The 20,288-nt window shown below is 36.0% G+C and overlaps 1 protein-coding gene across 3 annotated transcripts; it reads left to right on the top strand.

Annotated features, from left to right (window-relative positions):
* Positions 1-529: 529 nt before the first annotated feature.
* On the top strand, positions 530-14,356 carry LOC136260437 (uncharacterized). 3 transcript variants are annotated; one of them, XM_066054160.1, is made up of 16 exons: positions 531-756; positions 889-1,509; positions 4,038-4,179; positions 4,546-4,664; positions 6,041-6,094; positions 6,980-7,090; positions 7,409-7,549; positions 8,340-8,535; positions 9,399-9,530; positions 9,679-9,719; positions 11,598-11,696; positions 11,920-12,081; positions 12,332-12,458; positions 12,507-12,548; positions 13,658-13,875; positions 13,978-14,356. In XM_066054160.1, exons 2-16 carry the CDS (start codon positions 904-906, stop codon positions 14,164-14,166), a joined length of 2,379 nt encoding a protein of 792 aa, XP_065910232.1. In that variant the 5' UTR covers positions 531-756; positions 889-903; the 3' UTR covers positions 14,167-14,356. The 3 variants fall into 3 exon arrangements, with proteins under 3 accessions (XP_065910233.1, XP_065910232.1, XP_065910231.1); XM_066054159.1 differs by having other exon boundaries at positions 531-832; XM_066054161.1 differs by lacking the exon at positions 12,507-12,548 and having other exon boundaries at positions 530-832.
* Positions 14,357-20,288: the final 5,932 nt, after the last annotated feature.

The raw sequence follows: 20,288 nt of genomic DNA, 5'->3' as shown, positions 1-20,288 counted from the left end.
AGAGGTTACTACAAAAGTAGTGAAAGTCACTACTTAAAAATAGTGAGTATTCTACAAAAAATGAAGTATTCTGTACAAAAAGATGATAGTGTTTTTGCATATGATATGGCTTAAGGTGCTCTACGATATATAATATCCCATACAAACCATGCAGTGACAATTTATTATTAATATATGCCTCCTACTAAAACAACTTCATGCATATAATCAGGTCATATGCATCGAGACTTAGATTAAGTATAGCTTTTTTAATTGTCGATGTCATGCATGCAAGTATATAGTTATATAATATAATCATGCCAATATATGTAACAGCACACGTAATATTGATCATGCATGCATACCATGCCTGGACCACATGGCTTATGCATAAAACATCGCAGGTCCATATGGTTTGACTGACAGCCTTTTACAGCCCTTAAAAATGTCATGCAGACGTGATATGATATCCCTGCCCACGCAGTATCCGCTAATTGTATGCATTATACCTCGCGCATACGTAATTACATAATTATTCGAATCACGTGTCGGGTGGTCGTAAAATTAGTCTACAGACATTTTTTTAATATAAAAATAGGGATCCGGTAGCGATGAGATGGATTTGTCTGCTACTCGCTCGAGTGACATTAGTCAACAGTGACAACAGCGTGGATCGCTGAGGATAGAAAACCATACTAGATTTTACGGCATATTGTAGTTTATACTGAGGTATTCGGTACGGGCGGGGTAAACCATTTCTTCTAGTGAGGCAGTAAGGTACAAATTAGATAAGAGTAGCGACGAGTTTATAGTTTTATAACATTAAGGATTTGTAACACTGGATAAGCGAAAGGTAACGCGATTGCTGTGTGTTATGCAATGTGTTCGCATGCATTGTTTCGTTTTCAGGGAACAAACTATGGAATGGCTATGCTGCGCAGTGAGAACAGTTTGAACGAGGATCTAATAGACATAATGATGGAAGACGAGAGGGTAGAAACACAACCAGCGGCGCGCATAGCTACACCACCAAGACCATCTAAGATTGAAATATATTCTCACAGTAGATCTCCTAGCCCAAGTCCCTTTGGAAATAGCCCTGCAGAGATGGAGTCTCCTGTTTCTTTCACCCGCCAACCCAATGGGCTGAATCCTCATATGTTGACTCCTATTCCAATTGCAAAGCAGCACCAATTGCACCATGTTAACCCTGTGAAGGACAGGCATCTAACTATGTCTAACTCTGTAGTAAATCACAGTGCTAAAAGTAATGGATTAGACATTGGTGGACAAAATGGCAAGCCAGAAGATGGTGGTAAACCTGTATCACACACTTCGTCACCAGATGTAAACAAAATGCGTGAGTTTCGTAACAGATTGTTTCCAACTTACAAGAAAACACCAACCGTGTCATCACCTCATATCAACACTGGGATCGCACCAGTTACAAACACCACCAGTTCACAAGAGGGTAGCCGACCTTCAGGTGATCAGCCCCCACCAGAACCCATAGAACTAAGGATATATGAGGTATGTATATGTGTTACATGTAGCTTCCAATAGTGGGAAATTAACTATAGACAATTTCTGTCATTGAGGTACTGATATTCGTGTGTCATTTGTATACAAACTTATGCATGCAGATGTGCTTGGGCACATGTGCCATTGCCCAAGAGAGTATTTGGCTCTGTATCAAGAGTATTTGGAGAATCCCTTGTGCTAACGAATATTCTTGGTGGTACTAATTTAGGATGGATGCTGCACAACTAGATAATAGTGATTTGATAACTTGATGGGTTTGTGTATTAGGAATGGGGAAATTGACATAATATGGTAACGTGCTTGTGCTTGTGTAACAAGTAATGAGCTTTAGTTACTTGATTTTTATTGCAGTTTGTCAGCCTATAGTTGTACTAGTTTGGTAAACAGTGTCTTAACTATGGGACTGAGTTACTACAAAAACAAAGACACTTTAACTAGAGTTAATATTGCTACAGTGCTTAAACTTTTTATAACATGTACAGAGCAACTGATGCATGATCTTGTGTATATTTTTCACCCACTTGGTTATTCACTGGCTTCTTATTGTGTGTGTCTGTGCACACTGTGTTGGAACAATGAAAGTATTTGTGTTTATAAACAAATGCTACAATACAACAGCTTAGCTACTTGGAATTGATATGTACAAATGTGTGTGGTTTTGGTGAATTGGTGTACAAGTTTCTGTTGTTTTACAAAAATAAGATTGACTGCTTAGTGGTGCAGAGGTACTTCTGTCTGTAGACCAGGCAACTGTTTAGAAATGTTTTTAGTTGCTATGTAATAAATGCCTTGAATAATGTCTTGGCAACTCTGATGTACTACAAATTGCCATAACATAATTTGATTCCCAAGTGGCTATATAAACTATTCTCTATATATAGAAAAGGAATGTAAATTATTCTATTAAAATGTTTATACAACAGTACCCACTAAGCGTCATTATAACAAAGAGACATGAAATTGGCAAGGGTATTAAAGATGTCTGAAGTGATAGAACAGAAGAAATGCAGTTTCAGATATTGTTTGCATTGACTATGAGTAACTGCTTAGCCAGTAATTGGGAAAAGTGTTTGTCCTTGCATTACACTTTAATACTTCTCAGAAGAATGTTGTTAAACATTCTATCAATCTGTGGGTAGTTAATATTTCAGGGACCTTTATGTTCGATTTAATTTTCATGTCTGTTTTATTATTCACTCTTGTTCAGATGTATAGTTTTAGCATGTGAAATTTGAAACTTACTAGACCTGGTATTACAAGGAAAATATTATTTTACTGTGGAGACATGTACCATTAGATGTCTCAAAATATTTATCCAATGTAGAGCGGTTTCTGAGAGCTAGAGGATTTTCCTGGAACTGCACACATGGGGGTGTACACATAGACAGGCTGACAGGCTTTGCTCTTGATAACCAACTAGTAGGGCTTCTATCCACACACAGAGGATATTAGTAAACCACATGCTTATGTCCTCAGGGTGATTGACATATATCACTTTGTGTTGTACAGTGCAATGAAGTGTCATTAGTGCTACCTTTGGGACTGAAGGGTTTATGGTCTTAATAATGAGGTGGTCATTATGAAGTACAGCTTATAGCTGTGTTTGGGACCTATATTATAGTGACCTACACAGGTGGTCTTGTTAATGAGGCGGATGTTAAGCAAGGTTTCATTTATTCGCTGTAGTGTTTACATGGTGTCAATATGTTTACTGATTTAGTTCATTTGTATCCATTTTGTAAATTTTGGATTAGTGGTTTATATGAAGTTAAATTTGTTTAATGTAAAGCTATAAGGCTTCTTGGCAGTTACTACTCTTTGTACAGCAGTTACTGCATTACTCTTCTTACAGTCACTACAGTAGATTTTCTGCAACCTCTCTATAATACGTAGATATCCTTCTTTGGGACCTTTGTCTAGGTCCTAAGAAATAACATCTCTTAAAAACAGATAGTATTCTTTATTCCATCATCTCAAAGGATTCCATTTCAATTTACAACAATCATGTTTAAGTGTGTAGTACCTAATTGTTTTGTAAGCATTTAGCACAGTTTGTGTGCTAAGTGTCAGTGGACACAGTGGCTTAATGTATCCATGTGTGCATACTGCCACACCAGTGACATCACACACACACACACACACACACACACACTACATGTATACAATTCCTGAATACAAAGAATAGTCCGTTAACAAAATTCCAATATGTAATATGGTAAACTGATGGTTAGGTATGTGACAGGAAATAGGATGTAGATAGTTTCCTTGCACTTTTAATGGGGATTAATACTGTATAAGATGGGATGTAGTAGCAACATCCCTTAAACTATTGGATGAAATGGTACTAACAGTTTACTAATACTCTATGTAACATACTGTACTTAAAGTGAAACAGCAACTGAAAAGTTCTTTGATCAGACCACTCAACTAGTAATGTATATAATAAAGGGAGAAAGGGGACTGTACTTAAATAGTTCCAGAGTTTGGTTCATTTCATCTTTTGTTTTGTTCTCTAGTCTGATGATGTGAAGATTAATCATGTGGTATCTAATTTGGTTCATACTAACAATTGTGCTGTCCAGAAGTGTAGTGACCTCTGTGAATACATCAAATGGTTTATCAGTCATAGAAAAAAATGTGCAATTCCTTGTAAAGGAGGTGTGAGCATAGTGTGTGTGGTGTGTTTGTGTGTAGTGTATTGTATGTGTATGTTTCACAGTGTACCATTATTTTAACACTTTGAAGTACTTACAATAAATTAAACTCATCATAATGAGTTACACAGTTGAAAGCAAACCTTCAACTTAGTTACCTGGTTACAGTGAATAGACTAGGTATGGCTTTACAGCTGTTCTTTACAGTTGCTAATGAAATCAATTTGATATACATGGCTGTGTTTTACTGAGTGATTTGTTGTGTTGTGTATTAGAAACATATTGGTTATGAATTCACTATAACAAAGTGATTTTAGTTATATTGGCTAAAATGATACACCATGTTATTAATGTATTTTATTCCATACAGAGAGGTGTGACCACTGTCGTCAGTTCTTCAAGTGGCAGTACCATCATTGTGTGAACTGTCGTTATTGTTCAGATTTGGGAAGTTGTCCTGATAACATCAGCTGGTGTGCTATTGTCAAGGTGATTTTGTCTGTCTGTCTGTCTGGTGTGTGTGCATGCGTGCACGTGTGTGTTGTAACATATAGCAAGCCTTTGCATTCACCATCTCTCGTCTCTATCACAAAGAACACCAAACAAGTCAACCACAAACTGCTACTCTCATTTGTACCCCAGAGTAGTAATGTTTATACCAGCAGTACTAGATACAGTCATAATGTAACACTGTGTGATGTTTCACTATCAGGAAACCTTGTCTACACAATGACCTTATTTAGATGAATTAAGTTTCCTGTATTATTGTTGAAGTTGGGTTGTCACCACAGGAAGTAGTTGACAGTACATCTGTTCTCAAGCAAACGGATGTTGTCCTTTCTGTGTGTCACTCATTTATGGGATATATTGTAGTTTGGCTCTTCTGTCACATTGTTTACAATCAACCTGTACTCTTGAAAGTAGATTTCTTAAAGTTGATGCATGACCAATGATGTGCAAAGTAAATTAAACACATACACTTAACCTTGAATGGCTTCTTTATAAAGTTTATATGCTTTGTAGTGGTATGAAGTATATGTGTAACCCACATAAACAGTACTTGTATATACAAGAGTCTTGGAATATCGTTTGACGTATTTTAATAGTATATTCCCACCTGTTTAATCTTCAGTCAGTACTTGCATGTAGCTGTCTTCTCTTCATGTGGGTAAAGTGATTTAAAGTTGGTGGGCTACAGACTCTATTCATTGGCTTATCATATCCACTAGGATATTGAATTGATATCCTACAAGGTGTCAATATGTAATTGTGCACATTTGTATGTGCATGTGTGGGTGATATGTAGTATGCATGTGTGCATGCGTAGATATTATATACTATGTACCTGAGATTGTGTACCACCAGTTTTCAAAGGAACAATCCGTGTTGTACTCATTAACACTTTTCCTTTGTAGTCTAGCGCGCAAGTGTTTACTAGGCGGCATAGTACTGGAGCTCTACAGCATCATATCTGCTACCCTCTACAGTTCCAATGGCTAGGGGACAGATCCTGATCAGCTAAGTATCGAAGCCAGTAAATCGGCACGAGCTGAGTGGTAATACAGTGGTATCCGCTTCGTGTTGCTTGGAAGGTGTTTGGTCTATTGGAAGGTGTTCTATTGTACTGTCTACTAAACGTTGAATAGGTTAAATTTTTTGCATTACTAAAACCGCCAGGAGGTGGCCAGTTTTACAGGAAACATTTACGATTACTACGGAACACCGTATGTTGGAAGTACAATGTGGAGCGGTGTGTTGGTAATGTTAACGAAGTCAGTACGCAATCCCGGGTACATAGTATATAATATCTATTGCGCGCGCGTGTGTGTGTGTGTGAATTATGTGGTATTTTTCTTTCTCTGTAGCAATCAATTTTGACAACAAGACTAAACAGTTTCATTGCTCCTCTAGTTGAAAAGGTAAGCCTTTGTGTTTATTGTGTTACATACACATATACATAATGTGTACACAAATTATAGGACTAAAATGTGATTCCAACAACTGTTGTATTGTTTAGTCCAAGGCTTTACTACATTTCTGTTCTTATTTGTTCTTTACCGTACGTAGCAGCAACTTTGTTTTGTATAGAAGTCAGTTAGTACACTGTTTCAGTCCCACCCTTGCATTTTGTTGTTCTCTCATCCCTCATGAATATCATTACCAATTCCCAACACAGGGTGTGGGAGGTACCATAACAGTGGCATGTTTACTATACCATCCTAGTCCATATGTATACAGTGTAATTGGTAGTTGTGGTACACTATGTCATTATGGCAGCTAAGACATGATGATTCCTTATAACGCTATAACTACACGATCTAATGTATACACTAATGGATGCACGCCGCTTACATGAGTGCACACGTTATGATGTTTGTGTGAGGTATAGCATTTACATGTTATGCATGCATGCATAATGCCCACACCCGCCACATGTATAATGTGTGTTTGAATGAATGTCCGTGCTCGCTCTCTGTCTGTCTGTCTCTCTGTGTCTCTCACACGCACATGCACACACACACACACGCGCGCACACACACACACACACACACACACACACACACACACCAGTGTGCATGCAATTAAAACTTATGCATTTTTTATATGTGGAAAAGAAATGTTCAAAACATTCTGTATGTAACATCCTACATGCACAAAGAAGCCCACTATTCACTAGTCTGTTACTAAGGAAGTACCTTGCCTGACTACATACCAACTACCTCACTTTGTAACTGTTACACACATTTCACCCAATATGGACATTCCACAACTGATAGTCAGTGTTACATTGTATATCTACACAGTTGAAGGACAAGTGCTGGCAGGATAGTACAAAATCTTGTCAGAGACAGGACTGCATCAATCAACAAGTGATCTGTAGGTCACCACCACAGGAGATATTAATATTAAGAGAGGTCTGTATATTGGACTGTTTATACGGCATTTTGTGCATGTATGTGTGTGTGTGTGTGTGTGTTTAATGCTCATTTTTAGCTTGGCCCTGTGTATACTTTGTACTTTATTTATAGTTGCTGAGTTACCATTGAGACTCTTTGGCTATTCTAGTGTAATGGTGATGCCATATAACTACTTACATGTAACAGAAAAATATTTTAGTTAATAAACATATTAATTAGTACAGAAAATAAAATTCATGGCTTCATTTATTATTATTGACCAAGTAGAGTGTAGTGAATTAGGAATACTTTGTTTATGTGTCTGTGTGTATGTAGCATCTACTGTTTGGTTGTACCCACGGGAAGTTTGTTGAGGATCAACACTGGAAAAGGTGTGAACGTGTTGGTACGGGCAGGGCAGGATCATGTTGGGTTGCTCAGTTGATGGAATGTCCCTTCAAGTTTGCTGTAAAGGAGGTATGTAAGTAACAATAACCTTTTAATACTTGTAACTCTCAGCTTTCAGTCATGATATAAATTTCATTAGTACACCTTGAAACATAAACAGTTTCATTGTCCCAATTAAATCTTGGCATAAATCTTTGAAGTCAAGCCACTTCTTTTTAGTTTAATAAGGACATCTCCTAACATGTCTAGAATAATGGTATTTCAATATTGATTATATCCAAGAATTTGGTTTCACTAAATTCAATCTACATTATTTTATAACATGCATATCTTTGTGAAATGATAATTGTTTGACAGTTGCAGTGTGTTTCTGTTGTATGGGTTAGTCGCTGGTTAGTTGCCTGTTAGCCTGCGTACTGGTTATTAGGGTGTGAATGTTTGTGTCGGAGGTTGTTAGCTTGTAGTGTTTTATCTGGCGAACCATGTAGATGTAACGTGTGGTGTCTGTGTATGTGTTAACTGTAATTATTTTACGCTTCTAAATTAGTCTCTGCTAGTGTGAATGTTGGTATTATCATAATTCTGTTATGCAAAATATAAACCCCTTTGGTATTAATGCAGTCAATGAAAATCACGTTTTATAGTTGCTAGGCATGTTGGGTTATTTCGTAATGAGTGATGAGTTTGTAGATTTTAAACAGAGTTACATGTCTCAGCTAGTGTGGTTACATGTATACCACTAATGTTGTCCATATTCATTTGTAATAACAGCTATAAGAATTATAGCCATTTTTACCTGTACTGCAGTGTCTATCAGCATACAGTATGTCTTGATACAGTCAATATATTTTATATGTAGACTTTACTGGACCAGAGCCCAAAAGGAAGAAGGAATTTGGATGAAGTCTATTGTAGTATTAAAATGAAGTACCTCAAAGAACATGTATGCCCTCACATAATAGACTATTATGGAGCAACTGTTGTGCGTAAGCCAAACGTTCTTCCATTCATGGACCCTCCTCTGAAGCTGCATATTTACATGGAGCTGATGTCATGTTAGTACCCATCCTGTATAATTATGTGTGTAGTCGTCACAGTGTCTTGGTATAAAATTCATGTTGTAGTTCTCAAGTTATTGTTATTGTTGGTACTTTTATGTATATAATCAGTTTATGACTCTTTTCTATTATGTGTTAAAGAGACAAGACTGCTGGCTGTGTAGCAGTGTTTCCGTCACAATAAGGCAGAATCGTAACTGGGGCTTTTTCTCACAAACCACATCTAGGAGGATGCAGCTATTAGTTTAATGAGAAATATCTTCACACTAGAACTGTTTGTACATAACCGACTAAAGGCTTTCTTCTTTTCATGATAGCTTGTTATAAATACAATTGCTCTTGTAACATCCAAAATCTAAAATAAAGTTGATATGTAGCAGCAGTGATAGTTAATTGTTAAGCACACGTTTTCACGATCAGCAGTATTACACAACTTTAGTGTACAGACACTCATTATTAGTGCAACTGTCTTCTGATGTAGTCTACCACGACATGTTAGGTTTTCAAAGTCTGCCAAACGTTTTAGCAAGGAAACTGATAGTGTAGTCGCTTCAAGTCCTCATGGCTGTTGTAGACATGAGTGTAATATAATTATAGTATTCCTCTGGTATGGTGGGGCTTTTCACTTTCACCACAATTAGTGGGTGCAGTACCCATCTGTGATATATAAGGTAGATGGTTACCCAGAATGTTAATATATGAATATTACAACACTCAAATTAGTGTGGTGTGATTTAATTTGTGTGTTTGGTGCATGTAATTAGTGTTAATGTGTGCATATATGTGTCTGTGTGTGTCTGTGTTATTGTGCTAGCAAGTTTGTAGTGTCCCTAATACAACACCTCATTGTCCACCTATAGGTTCACTGCATTCCTTCCTGGCCAAAAATGGACCACTACCCTATGACAAAGTGTCTGATTTCTCTTACCAGTTGTTCAGTGCACTGGAGTTTCTCCACACACAGTTCAGAATTCTACACAGGGACATCAAACGTATGTTAGTGTGGTTAACTTGTTATGCATATTACATTAATGGTTGCATACTTGTGGTCATCAATACATCCGGCACTTGTAATATCGCATCATATACTTGTGCGGGTTTGTGGTGTGAAATGTTTACAGCATTTTGTTGCTCTTCTAGCCGGGAACATTCTTGTGGCATCCACTGAACAGAGAATTAAAGTGAGTTGTAATTATCATTGTGGTAGTATTTATGTAATGTGCATTTTGGCTATTGAGAGTTTCTGCATTCATAATTCTCTACGTTGTTTTTAATATACCAATTTTCTGACTTGTACTTGCTACCTTTATAGCAACAATGGAAGGAAAGTTGAGGTTACAGTTGTTATGCATAACGTTCCTTCCATTTTTCAACCACGTGCCTAAACAATCTGAGTATCTTTTATGTGACTGTTAATTTGTAAAGTATATTCTTATTCTAGGCCAACACTCTGGGATTGCATTTCATTGTGTATGTCGTGTTTAAATTTTTGTTCACATCATGTTGCTATTGTAAATGCACTACACAAAACAGAGCATACCATCAAAAGTATGAGAGGAAGATAACCTAAAGCCATATAATCCTGTAACAAACGATTGTATAGAAGTTAAGTGGCTTTCTGTTTAACATATAATATTTGTTTCCTTACTGCACAGTGATTATTGTTGTCTGAGAATGTTTGAAGGCTTTTATCCAACTGAACCAGAAACCCAAGACTAAGTGAGGGTATAGAATAGACGGTACTCCTTCGTGGGTAGACTGCAGTATGCTTAAAGGTTCTGACAACACAATTGAAATTCTGAACAATACTATGCCTTCTGTTATTATGCATTTCCTCAAATGTAGTTTCCATGGAATTGTCCTTGAAGTTATCAGCCATGCTCTTTACTATAGCACTACTATTGCTGCATGTCCTCATGTCTGGGACAATGTTGTGTAGATAAATACAAAATTTACTACGTTACACAGAAAGGAAGCTCTGCTTAATCATTTGTTGCATTAGATACTTTCCTCCCATATTATTGTCATAGTTTTGGGTTAAGGAATCTGACTAATAGTGGAGTGGCATAGCACAAAAAAAAAAAAGGGCATTTCATGCACTTTGTGATACAATTATGAAACTTTCCATACTCCTTATTTTTTGATATAGAGCCATCACAGATTTGACCTCTGGTGACCTTTACAGCCATTTTTTCATTGAGAATTCATCATCTTGGTCTTTATCTTCCTGAGGCATTATTTTACACTGTTTAAACACTGTTACAAATTAAAGGTCTTGCTGACAGGAACTACTTGGTTTTTATTTGAAGTCAATAGGTGGTTTTATCTCAAAGTTATGATAATTTATATTAGCCATGAAATTCTATGAAGTTTACTGCCCATTGGTAATTTATACCCTAAGGGCAACAAATTTTACAACTGTTTAAAGTAATCATAACTTTGTGGTGGAATGAGCTATTCACTTCAAACAAAAGTCGTATTGTTTCTTAGATCAACGCTTTTAATTGAAACCATGTTTTAACAGTGTAAAATAATTCTTCAGGGAGATAAAGACAAAAAATGATAAACTTTCAATGCAAAACTGGCTATAAAGGTTGTCTAAGGTCCAAATATGCAGTGGCACTATATCAAAAAATAAAATTAATGTCACAAGGATTACTATTTATGTAGAAAGTTTCATAATTGTATCACAAAATGCACACTATGCTGTTCTACTATAAATATAAAGTTTATCACATAAAAATCACATTCTCTTGTAATGAATAGTGACACTTGCACTGCAATGAGGCTATACAAATTAAGCTAGATGATACGCTCAAACACTATACAGTGTGGCTATAAATAGTAACACTATAAATAGTAACACTAGTAGCCAGTTTCAGTCATTTGCATTTTGTTGGTTTTCTCTCCTTGCGGGTGTAATGTGTTCTATATCTTATTGCAATAATAGATATGGTATACATGCCCATGATAATCTTTTAATGTGAACAACTAATTTTTTGTGAGATCTTTAATACGAAGTATAAAAAGCATTACATTTCTCCTTTTTGTGTTTGTAGTTGTCGGATTTTGACTGTGCAGCTTTACTTGATGAATGGAATGTTAGCGATGTATTCAGGGGGGATCCCCAAGGGACTAGCCATTATAATCCTCCAGAGGTGAGGAGTTTAATATACATATTGTATGTAGCCATATGTGTGTGAGATACATACTGTATGTAACAATGTAAATATCATGTCACTGGTATTGATTACACTAGTTTTCCCTTTATCAAATCCGTACCAGTTACTATCAAATTACAACAGGATGTTTGTAAATTTCAAACATGCTTGCAGACATGCCACATAGCAATTTACAACATGTGTTTGGTTTGTTTTCTAGCTATACCGCCATTATCAGTCTAGCTTCTCATTGGATGTGTGGCAAGCAGCTTGTTGTGTGTTGTTCATGTTGACTGGGTTAAGACCATGGCGTCATGTCTACTTTGACTGTGATGTTAATTACAAGCAAAGAAATCAAGCTAGATTCACCATGCAGCAAAAAGTATGTATTTGTAATTCAGTTGACTGTTCTATTAGAGTATTTCACAAAGTGTCTAACAAAAGCTTTTAAGTATCGATATTTTGAATGTTAATACATCTAACATACTAGTGCATTATATATTTTGGGACAGGTGTATTTGAAAATAAAATTATGTTTAGAGTGGTACAAAATTGACTTTGCATTGGACTGGTTGTTACAATGAACAATGCACTAAATGACTCAATCCTATCTCATTACTGTTTATTTACAGATATCAGAACGTCACAGACACATTCTACCTGGATTCTTGCCCCCAACACTACACACAATATTATCAAGATGTTTACATGATGATTGGACAAATCGACCAAGTGCTGTTGATGTAATGTATCAGTTAGGTTAGTTGATGTTATTATGAGAAGACCATCCTTAATTGTTACTTGTAGATCCTAGTGAAAGCAGCAGATCTAAATTGCTGTCCAATCTAGGTAAGTGTTTATCAGTTATCAGCAGCTTAAACTATTCAAGTCAAACAGTAATATGATACAGGTCATGTAAACCTTCAAGCCACATAAATTTGTAGTAAACTTATCAACATAAGCCACTAAAATAGCAATAGATGGATGACAAATATGTATCCAGAATTGAACCAAGTCCTTGAGGCAAATCAAGGGACATGATTGTACGACTAAGAATTTCTTGGGATATACACTGTTACTAGCCACTACCAGACATAGCCCATTTACCATTATTATTTCTAGCCATACATTCTAATGAATTCATGACTTTGAATGGGGGTATACAGTGTAGATGTAGCATGCAGAACTCAAAATAACACCCTGTCATCTGTCATTTTCCAACCCAAAAGCCACAATGACCGACCAAATTAAAAATGGTCTGACATACATTGTGACTTGTCAAAATCAGCGTCTAAAAGACATTGCGTAAGTAAAGTGTTACTATAATGTACCGTTGGCCAACCATGTTGCATGTTCTGTCATTTTGACAGATCAAGTAAGAAACCTTATATTGAACACTGGCATTCTTCTTACAATAACTAATGTTATAAACATGCATGTGGACTAGTGTATTCTGCTCACTTGTCTCTGGCTGGTGGCTAAATGTACTACATGATGATAATAAATTACTCCTGTTACTTATTAAAATTGCACTAAGTGATTTGCTTCAACAAAGCTGACTAGCTTTTTCTAACAGTAAAAACAATTTGTCATAAGGTTTAAATTATTGAGACGTATTTGCAGATTAGTTTCCTAGCTAACCCTTAAACACACATAGTCCAGAAAACTGGATCTAATCTTATTAGTCGTGTGATTAAACCCACAATCAAAATTAAACAAATAGCAAGAATATTGAATCACAGAAATGCAAATTGCTGTCGTTCACACTTCATAACAAGTAAGCACAGTGTTCATTTAAATTTCTTCAAGTAGCCCAGTGAATAGTTTTAGGCTGAAGAGTGAAGTTATCCCATTTAATGTTGCCATGTATACCACCTATAATGTGTAAGTACAAGTTCCCCAAAAGGTTTAGGGTTAAAGATGTAACTTAAGTACTAAATTGTATCCTATTTTTGTAGATATTAGACATGAAGCTGGTCCCTATGTCGGTTCAACCAAGCCATCAACAACAACTACACAGACTCACTCACAAACAATTGACATTTACTTAGCAGAGTATACTGAAAGACTTCCAGGACTTTATCTCCAACCAGGATGGATTGCTTCTATACCCATCACTGGGACAGTAACGTACGGAGAAGTTAAAGAGTTAATTTACAATAATACGGAATTAGAGGTTGGTATTTCTGTGTACTTCAATTGTATTTCTGTTCTCCCAACATTATTTACTACATTTGTATTTGCTAAATTATTTTACTGTAATTTTATTACTTGGCAGGTTATGAAGTATCTTAATCCTTCGAAGTTTTATGTTTATGATAATGACAGGATCAAAATCAGACAATTGCTAGTTGAAGAAAGAACTATGGATCATTTTGCTGAGATTATTGACAATGACACTTTAGTAGATACCACCAAAGCTATCATCATGCATGTCACAAAATGTCCTGTAGTAGACCCTAGCTAAACTTTTTATTATAAATAATTGTTGCGTGTATAGTACTGTATATATACTATATTAGTCTGTTGTTGATGTACACATGTATATAATAGGGAGTTCATTTTTGTATACCTGTTTTTGGTATTTTTTTATATAGTATTAATTTGCTAGTGAATTTGTTTTTTGTGTTATCAAAATATACAGGAAGTTTCTGTTATCATTGGAAAATGAGGGGCATTATAAAGTGGGGACACCTTGTATTGATGAAGCACAGGGTTTGTATCAGTAACACCATCAGTAATAGAACATTGCGCAGGTGCAGTTGATTGTGTGAGTAGGCTCTGTATCACTGCCAACATTGGTGATTCCACAGTAAAGGTATGAAATCTCTGCTAGTACTCTTTGTGATCATTAATGTTTCTTTGTAAATGGCATGGCAAAAATTAGCGTTTGCACTCATACCAGTGACTCCACAGCTTCAAATTACTGCACCACTATAAAATTCAGTATAGTTTTGGCTTTGTTAATAACTTGACATTTCAAACTAACATACAGTACACTCTTGTTACATTACAGGGTCTTATAGTTTTTTGCTTTTTTTTAATATAACAGCAAGTCCTTCAAATTCCTTGCTATGGTCAACTTACCCTGATGTGTTAAACATTGGCCAGCTCATTGCTATGTTGTTTTAGTTAGTAATCACCACTTGTCAAACATTCGTGTTGAATGATCATGAGGTTGAACAAGGTACATGCTCTGAATTTGTAGGATGGCAAAATTGATCATGCACACCCTGGACCATTAAGCCACAAAGCAATTGCTACAATTAAACTACCTGGATTGTATTATACTAATTTAAACTGTCCGGATATCTAAGCTCCTGCCAATGCACACTCTGTTGGTATAATATTATCATTTCTTATACTGCATAATTTTCGACTGGTCCATGTGGGGTTCCAGATTCTGTTTACAAAAATCTTGAGTGGTATGAATTAGTGCTGAAATGAATAGCAATTTTTACTATTCGAATAGTCGCAAACAAAATGACCGAATATTCGATTATTCTTTAAGCTTATACTTCTATTGAATAAGTACTGAAACCTTTGTTAGGGAGCAAGGTTAAGCCTAAACTATTTCTATTTTTTTCTAAAATAGAATTTTTACAGCATAGATACATCACTTCATTGACGATCTTAAGTTTCAAGGCTGGCTTTTCCATCTGAATACAGTGTACAAAGTGCTAATGATTATTCGAATAGTGTGTAAACGAATCGAATAGTGTTATGCCGACCGAATAGTCAAATAACTGAATAATCGTTTCAGCACTAGTATGAATGTCTTGAGATCAACAGAAGTGTCCTGAGTATCCTATGTAGGTATCTTGTGTTTTCAATTCGCCACATACATGCTGTCAGGTTCCACTGTATTTAAAATCTCCTCACAACATCTTCCCATCATTTTCATGGTGAATGTTTAGAGCAGCCATCCAAACACTATTCTCTTCATCATCATATTGTCTGGTGACCTTGCTAAATGCCTACTGGCACTAAATCAGTTGGCTTCTTGATTATCAGATAAGATACTTATTCGTAAATTATTCGTATTCCCATTTACACTACATTTCTAAAGAAAAAGCTACAAGTATATTTTAAACTAACCACTAACCTTACAGCCACACACTGTGTATGTACACAGGGATAAATGAGCCGGCAGATGCCACTCAAACGCTAACTGCAGGAGGGGAGGAGACACATTGGGATGCATAGATCTTGAACAATATCACCTGATGCATTTGATACTCTGTACTGAACAAAACAGAACACCCAGCACATATAATCGAGTACAGGGTAACTAGCTAGTGGGCAAGCTGTTCATGATCACAGATGGTGGTAGATAGTTGCTTTTTCCCAGAGAATAGTAGAAGGGTGAAATTGCCATGCTCTTGATGAATATAATTTCCAAGCACTATGTTTTTCAGCTTTATACTTATGAAAAGATAGCAGACATGTTTGCTTCTTAGTAATTCCAGAATTAGTTGCAGTTGATATTTTGTTTTACCAATTAACACCAAATCTCATTTTAGACCCACGTACGCTCTGGAACAAGCAAAATTCTCAGCTATACAATTAGCTGGCACAGTTGCAATCAAGCAAACAAGCAAAAGTACTTTCTGCTGGTTGATAGACTGTAATTTAATAAGCTGGCAGGACTGTCTTTACATCATGTGTTATAGCTGTGGTATATGTGTGTAGCCTGGGGCACCATAATGTCTCAAATCACAACACAAATTAGTGGGATATTCATGCCTAGGTCCAGTCATGGTTTTTTCTCCTTTCTCCACCTTTTCAAACACACTTTCTGTAACAACTTTATAAAGAGGCTGTAGGACCAGGTGCCCTACAGACCTTCAGTACTTGTGCTGTAAAGCCTTAATAATAAACAAAACAATAGCATACAAAAATTGCTATAGATTGAAATTGAAACCATGTGTAACTAGGGAATTGGGGGTAAATATGCAACTATGTAAACATATTGTGTAACACTAGTTTCAATGTGTACACGAAGGTTTCCACAAGCAGTACAACTGAAGAAACTATAAAAAAGATTTTCAAATGTATTTATGTAAATATTTACAAATGTATTTATGTAAATATTTACAATAGCATATGCAGGAATGGATAACTAGGATTTTGCTAAAACCAAACTACTTACTGTATCCATAGTATGTAGCGTGCAAGGGAATCTATGTATAACTGAATTTCATGTTACCTGTTTTTTTGTTGATTCTTTAGTGTGATTTCATCAAATCACTACAATTCAGCTCAAATTCATCCAACACTACTAAAATGTGTGGCCCAGTGTGGGATGAGTTAAAATGTCACAGGTATCATACAAAACCTGGTAAACATGAACAAACTATAGTGACCTGTGATTGACCACATCCCTAATATATTAACCCCTTGATCAGAAAACATAAGCCACTGAAATTTTTACGCTATTGTTAATTTGCACCTCACATTTATTTGCGTACATAGTAATACACGTTCATACTACAACCCTTCAGTTTATAGAGGGAATGTGCACTCCTAAAGGTTGTACCCATAGCAACCAAGCCACAAGGTTGACCTACAGCTATACATATTACATTGCTTTTATTAGCAACATATATAGTGCAATCTTTGTTTTGTTATTATATCAAATGCTATTCCACTAGAGACCTGTGAGAAGGCTAAAGCCTGTGAATACAGGGAGTCAGAAACATGTAACTGAAACATTGAAGAACACAGAAAAAAAATCCCAGACCTAGTGGTGACTTGATCCCCGCACAATATACATATTGTTCACAAACTTATCTATATTGTGTCCTTTATATCCCTTCAAATCCCCTACATACCGTATAGCCTAAATATTTCGAGGGGCAAATATTTCGAGGTTGAGCAGTGTTGCTAAAAATAAAAATTTTGCAGATTTGCAAACACTACCAAAATGTATTAGACTATATGGAGGTCTAAATATTTCAAGGGTAAAAATTTTTGCTGATAACACCCAAAACCGTGAAATCAACGAAAATTTCCCCCTCAAAAAATTTAGGCTATACAGTATTTCTCATTAGTGTATAGTAAGGCTCAAATTGTACACTATATTATTATGTAGGTACATGCACTAAACACATTATTATGCTCTATATATATCTCTAGCATTACATTTGTGTTGCCTCTCTTCTGCCAGTATATTGCTACTCTGACTTACTCAGCAATAACAGCTTAAGCAGGGTCTTGGCAATTATATTGTTTGCTGCTGGTGGACAGCATGCAGAACTAGAGATATATAGCACTGGGAGTCACTATGTATGCTTACAGAGTTAGCTAGACCTCTTTCCACATTTTAAAATTCACTAGCATGATGTAAGTTCTGAGTGAGGCAGCAGCTAGTGCATGGTGGTAATTAAAAGGTTTATTCCTTGAGACTTGACTCATAATTCGTTGTGGTCTACCCTGCTATAGAGTATGATTGGAGGAGCATATGCTAACTGTCTTTGGCTTACATTTCTTTTGTATCCTCCGTAGAGGACTTTTACTCAAAGTATCAAGTGATTTGTAATTACCTCAGGGCTCTTGTTTTTTTGTGTTGTTGTATGGTTGCTTATTCTCACATTGTTAGTGCATGCTGTACCACGTGTGCTCCAGTAGGGGAGAATGGCTCTGCCAAATACTGTAAGGGTAATAATAAAATCAAAATCAGTTTGTACATTAACGTAAACAAATAAAACATCAGCTACAAATGTTCTAATATGTAAGTGTGGTTTGGGGGAAAATCTTTTGTGAACTTGGAAGATCCTATGGCTTTAGAATAGGAAGTTCCCATATCATTGCCATTCACAACATGTAGAGAATTGCAGACCCTGCATCCACCATCATTGTTAAGAGAACTGGCCTACCTGAACTAGAAACTTAATATGAAGGATAAAATTTTGGTATTAAAAATAGCAGGCTTAGTGTATCATCCTTCTTATAACCTTGAAAACATTTTATCACTATGGTTCATGTGTGCAAGTACCCTAATATACTTGAAGCAAGCCTTCTGCAAAACAGAGAATGCCCATAGCTAGTACAACTCCAGCAACTACACAAGACTGTATCAGCTGTCAGACTGTGCAGCACTTCACTTCTCAAATCTTTGATCCCTTTGTTAATCTGTAAAGTTGTTAGTTTTAGCATTTGTGAAAGCACAAAGCCTAAAACCTAACTTGCACATAAAACCATTTTACTATGCATGGTTGATGGTGTATAGCATCACTAAGAACCCAACATGTTTGTGCTGGGATGATTGCCAGATATTAGTGATAGTGATAACTTGACACAGGATATTCACCTACAATCTATTTCAGATTTAAAAACTGTCTATAGATATTTTTACCATTCTAAACAGTTTTTCAGTAGTGTTACTTAATAGAACTCAAAAAGGAAGAGCAACATGTTGGAATGCATCAGGCCAAAATCCGGTCTTATATTGCGGCTGCTTATGGTTGCATGAAAACACTACATATATATATATACTGGTTATCTTATAACTTGATACTTTGTCACTTTTGTATCAAATCCACTAGCTCCAACCATTCAGACCACCACAGATTCAGATAAATCCCTCAAAAGCTACCCCTATGCAAAAACAGCTTAAAAGACGTGTCCACAAAACTAAAAGTAACTGATGCTAACATCTGGTGAGGCCAAGAAATGAATGTTAATACTGGCAACTAACTACAAAATCTATTAACATTGGTCCTTTATCATTGACTGGTGCAGTCTTGCTGCATTCCTAATAAATTCCTTTCGGCTAGTAATTTGGCTGCCTTTTTTCTCCTCTACAATGACAATTGAAAAAGGCACCAAATTACTAACCAATTAGAGTTAAAGAGAATTAATTAGGAATGCAGCAATACTGCACAAATCAATGATAAAGGATATACATTTTTGTAAAATGTAGTTAGTTGCCAGTATCGACATTCATTTCTTGGCCTCACCAGATATTAGCTCCTTTAGTTGCCAATACTTTTTAGCTTTGTGGACACATCTTTTTGTATAGCCAAACTGTTTTTGCATAGAGATATTATTGTATCATAAATCAGATATCACTCTGACTTTTCTAGGTAAGTGGCGCACAATCTATATATATAAAGCTGAAAAACTGTCTGTCTGTCTGTCTTGCATTCCTTTGGTGTCCGACGATTATCTCACATACCACTACATGTATGAGTGTGAATTTTGCGTCAAACAAAGCACTCATATCATTCTCTAAGAATCGTCTCGCTTTTAAATGAAGCTTCTAACTGCTGTTGTTCGTTGTTTACAGCATGTTAAATGAGAGCAAAACTTACTCAAATTCTTTCTATAAACTGCATGCAAATTGCAAGTAAACACCTATTTCATCCAACTTAAGCATGCTTTTATAATCAACTTTTGTAGGAATTCTAACTACAAGGTACATTTAGTCCATGTGGTACGGCATGAAACGTAAAACTGGTAGGGTGCAAGTTTAAATTCCAGTCATGTTGCTTCTTTTCTTTTTGCCAAACCTTTTGATTACAACTTTTTTCTTCCAACAACCATTTTTGTTACAACTTAACAACCTTTTTTGTTACACCTTTTTTC

This window comes from Dysidea avara, chromosome 7, assembly GCF_963678975.1.
Source record: "Dysidea avara chromosome 7, odDysAvar1.4, whole genome shotgun sequence".
In the NCBI taxonomy this organism is placed as follows: Eukaryota; Metazoa; Porifera; class Demospongiae; order Dictyoceratida; family Dysideidae; genus Dysidea; species Dysidea avara.
Note: the sequence above shows the minus strand (reverse complement) of the source record. Positions and strands in the feature narration are given on the sequence as shown.

Excerpts from the sequence above, each read along its gene's own strand:
- LOC136260437 (XM_066054160.1), top strand. The coding sequence starts at position 904 with ATGGCTATGCTGCGCAGTGAGAACAGTTTGAACGAGGATCTAATAGAC. Across the intron at positions 4,665-6,040 it reads GCTGGTGTGCTATTGTCAAG|CAATCAATTTTGACAACAAG; the intron begins GTGATTTTGTCT and ends CTTTCTCTGTAG. Across the intron at positions 9,531-9,678 it reads TCTACACAGGGACATCAAAC|CCGGGAACATTCTTGTGGCA; the intron begins GTATGTTAGTGT and ends TTGCTCTTCTAG.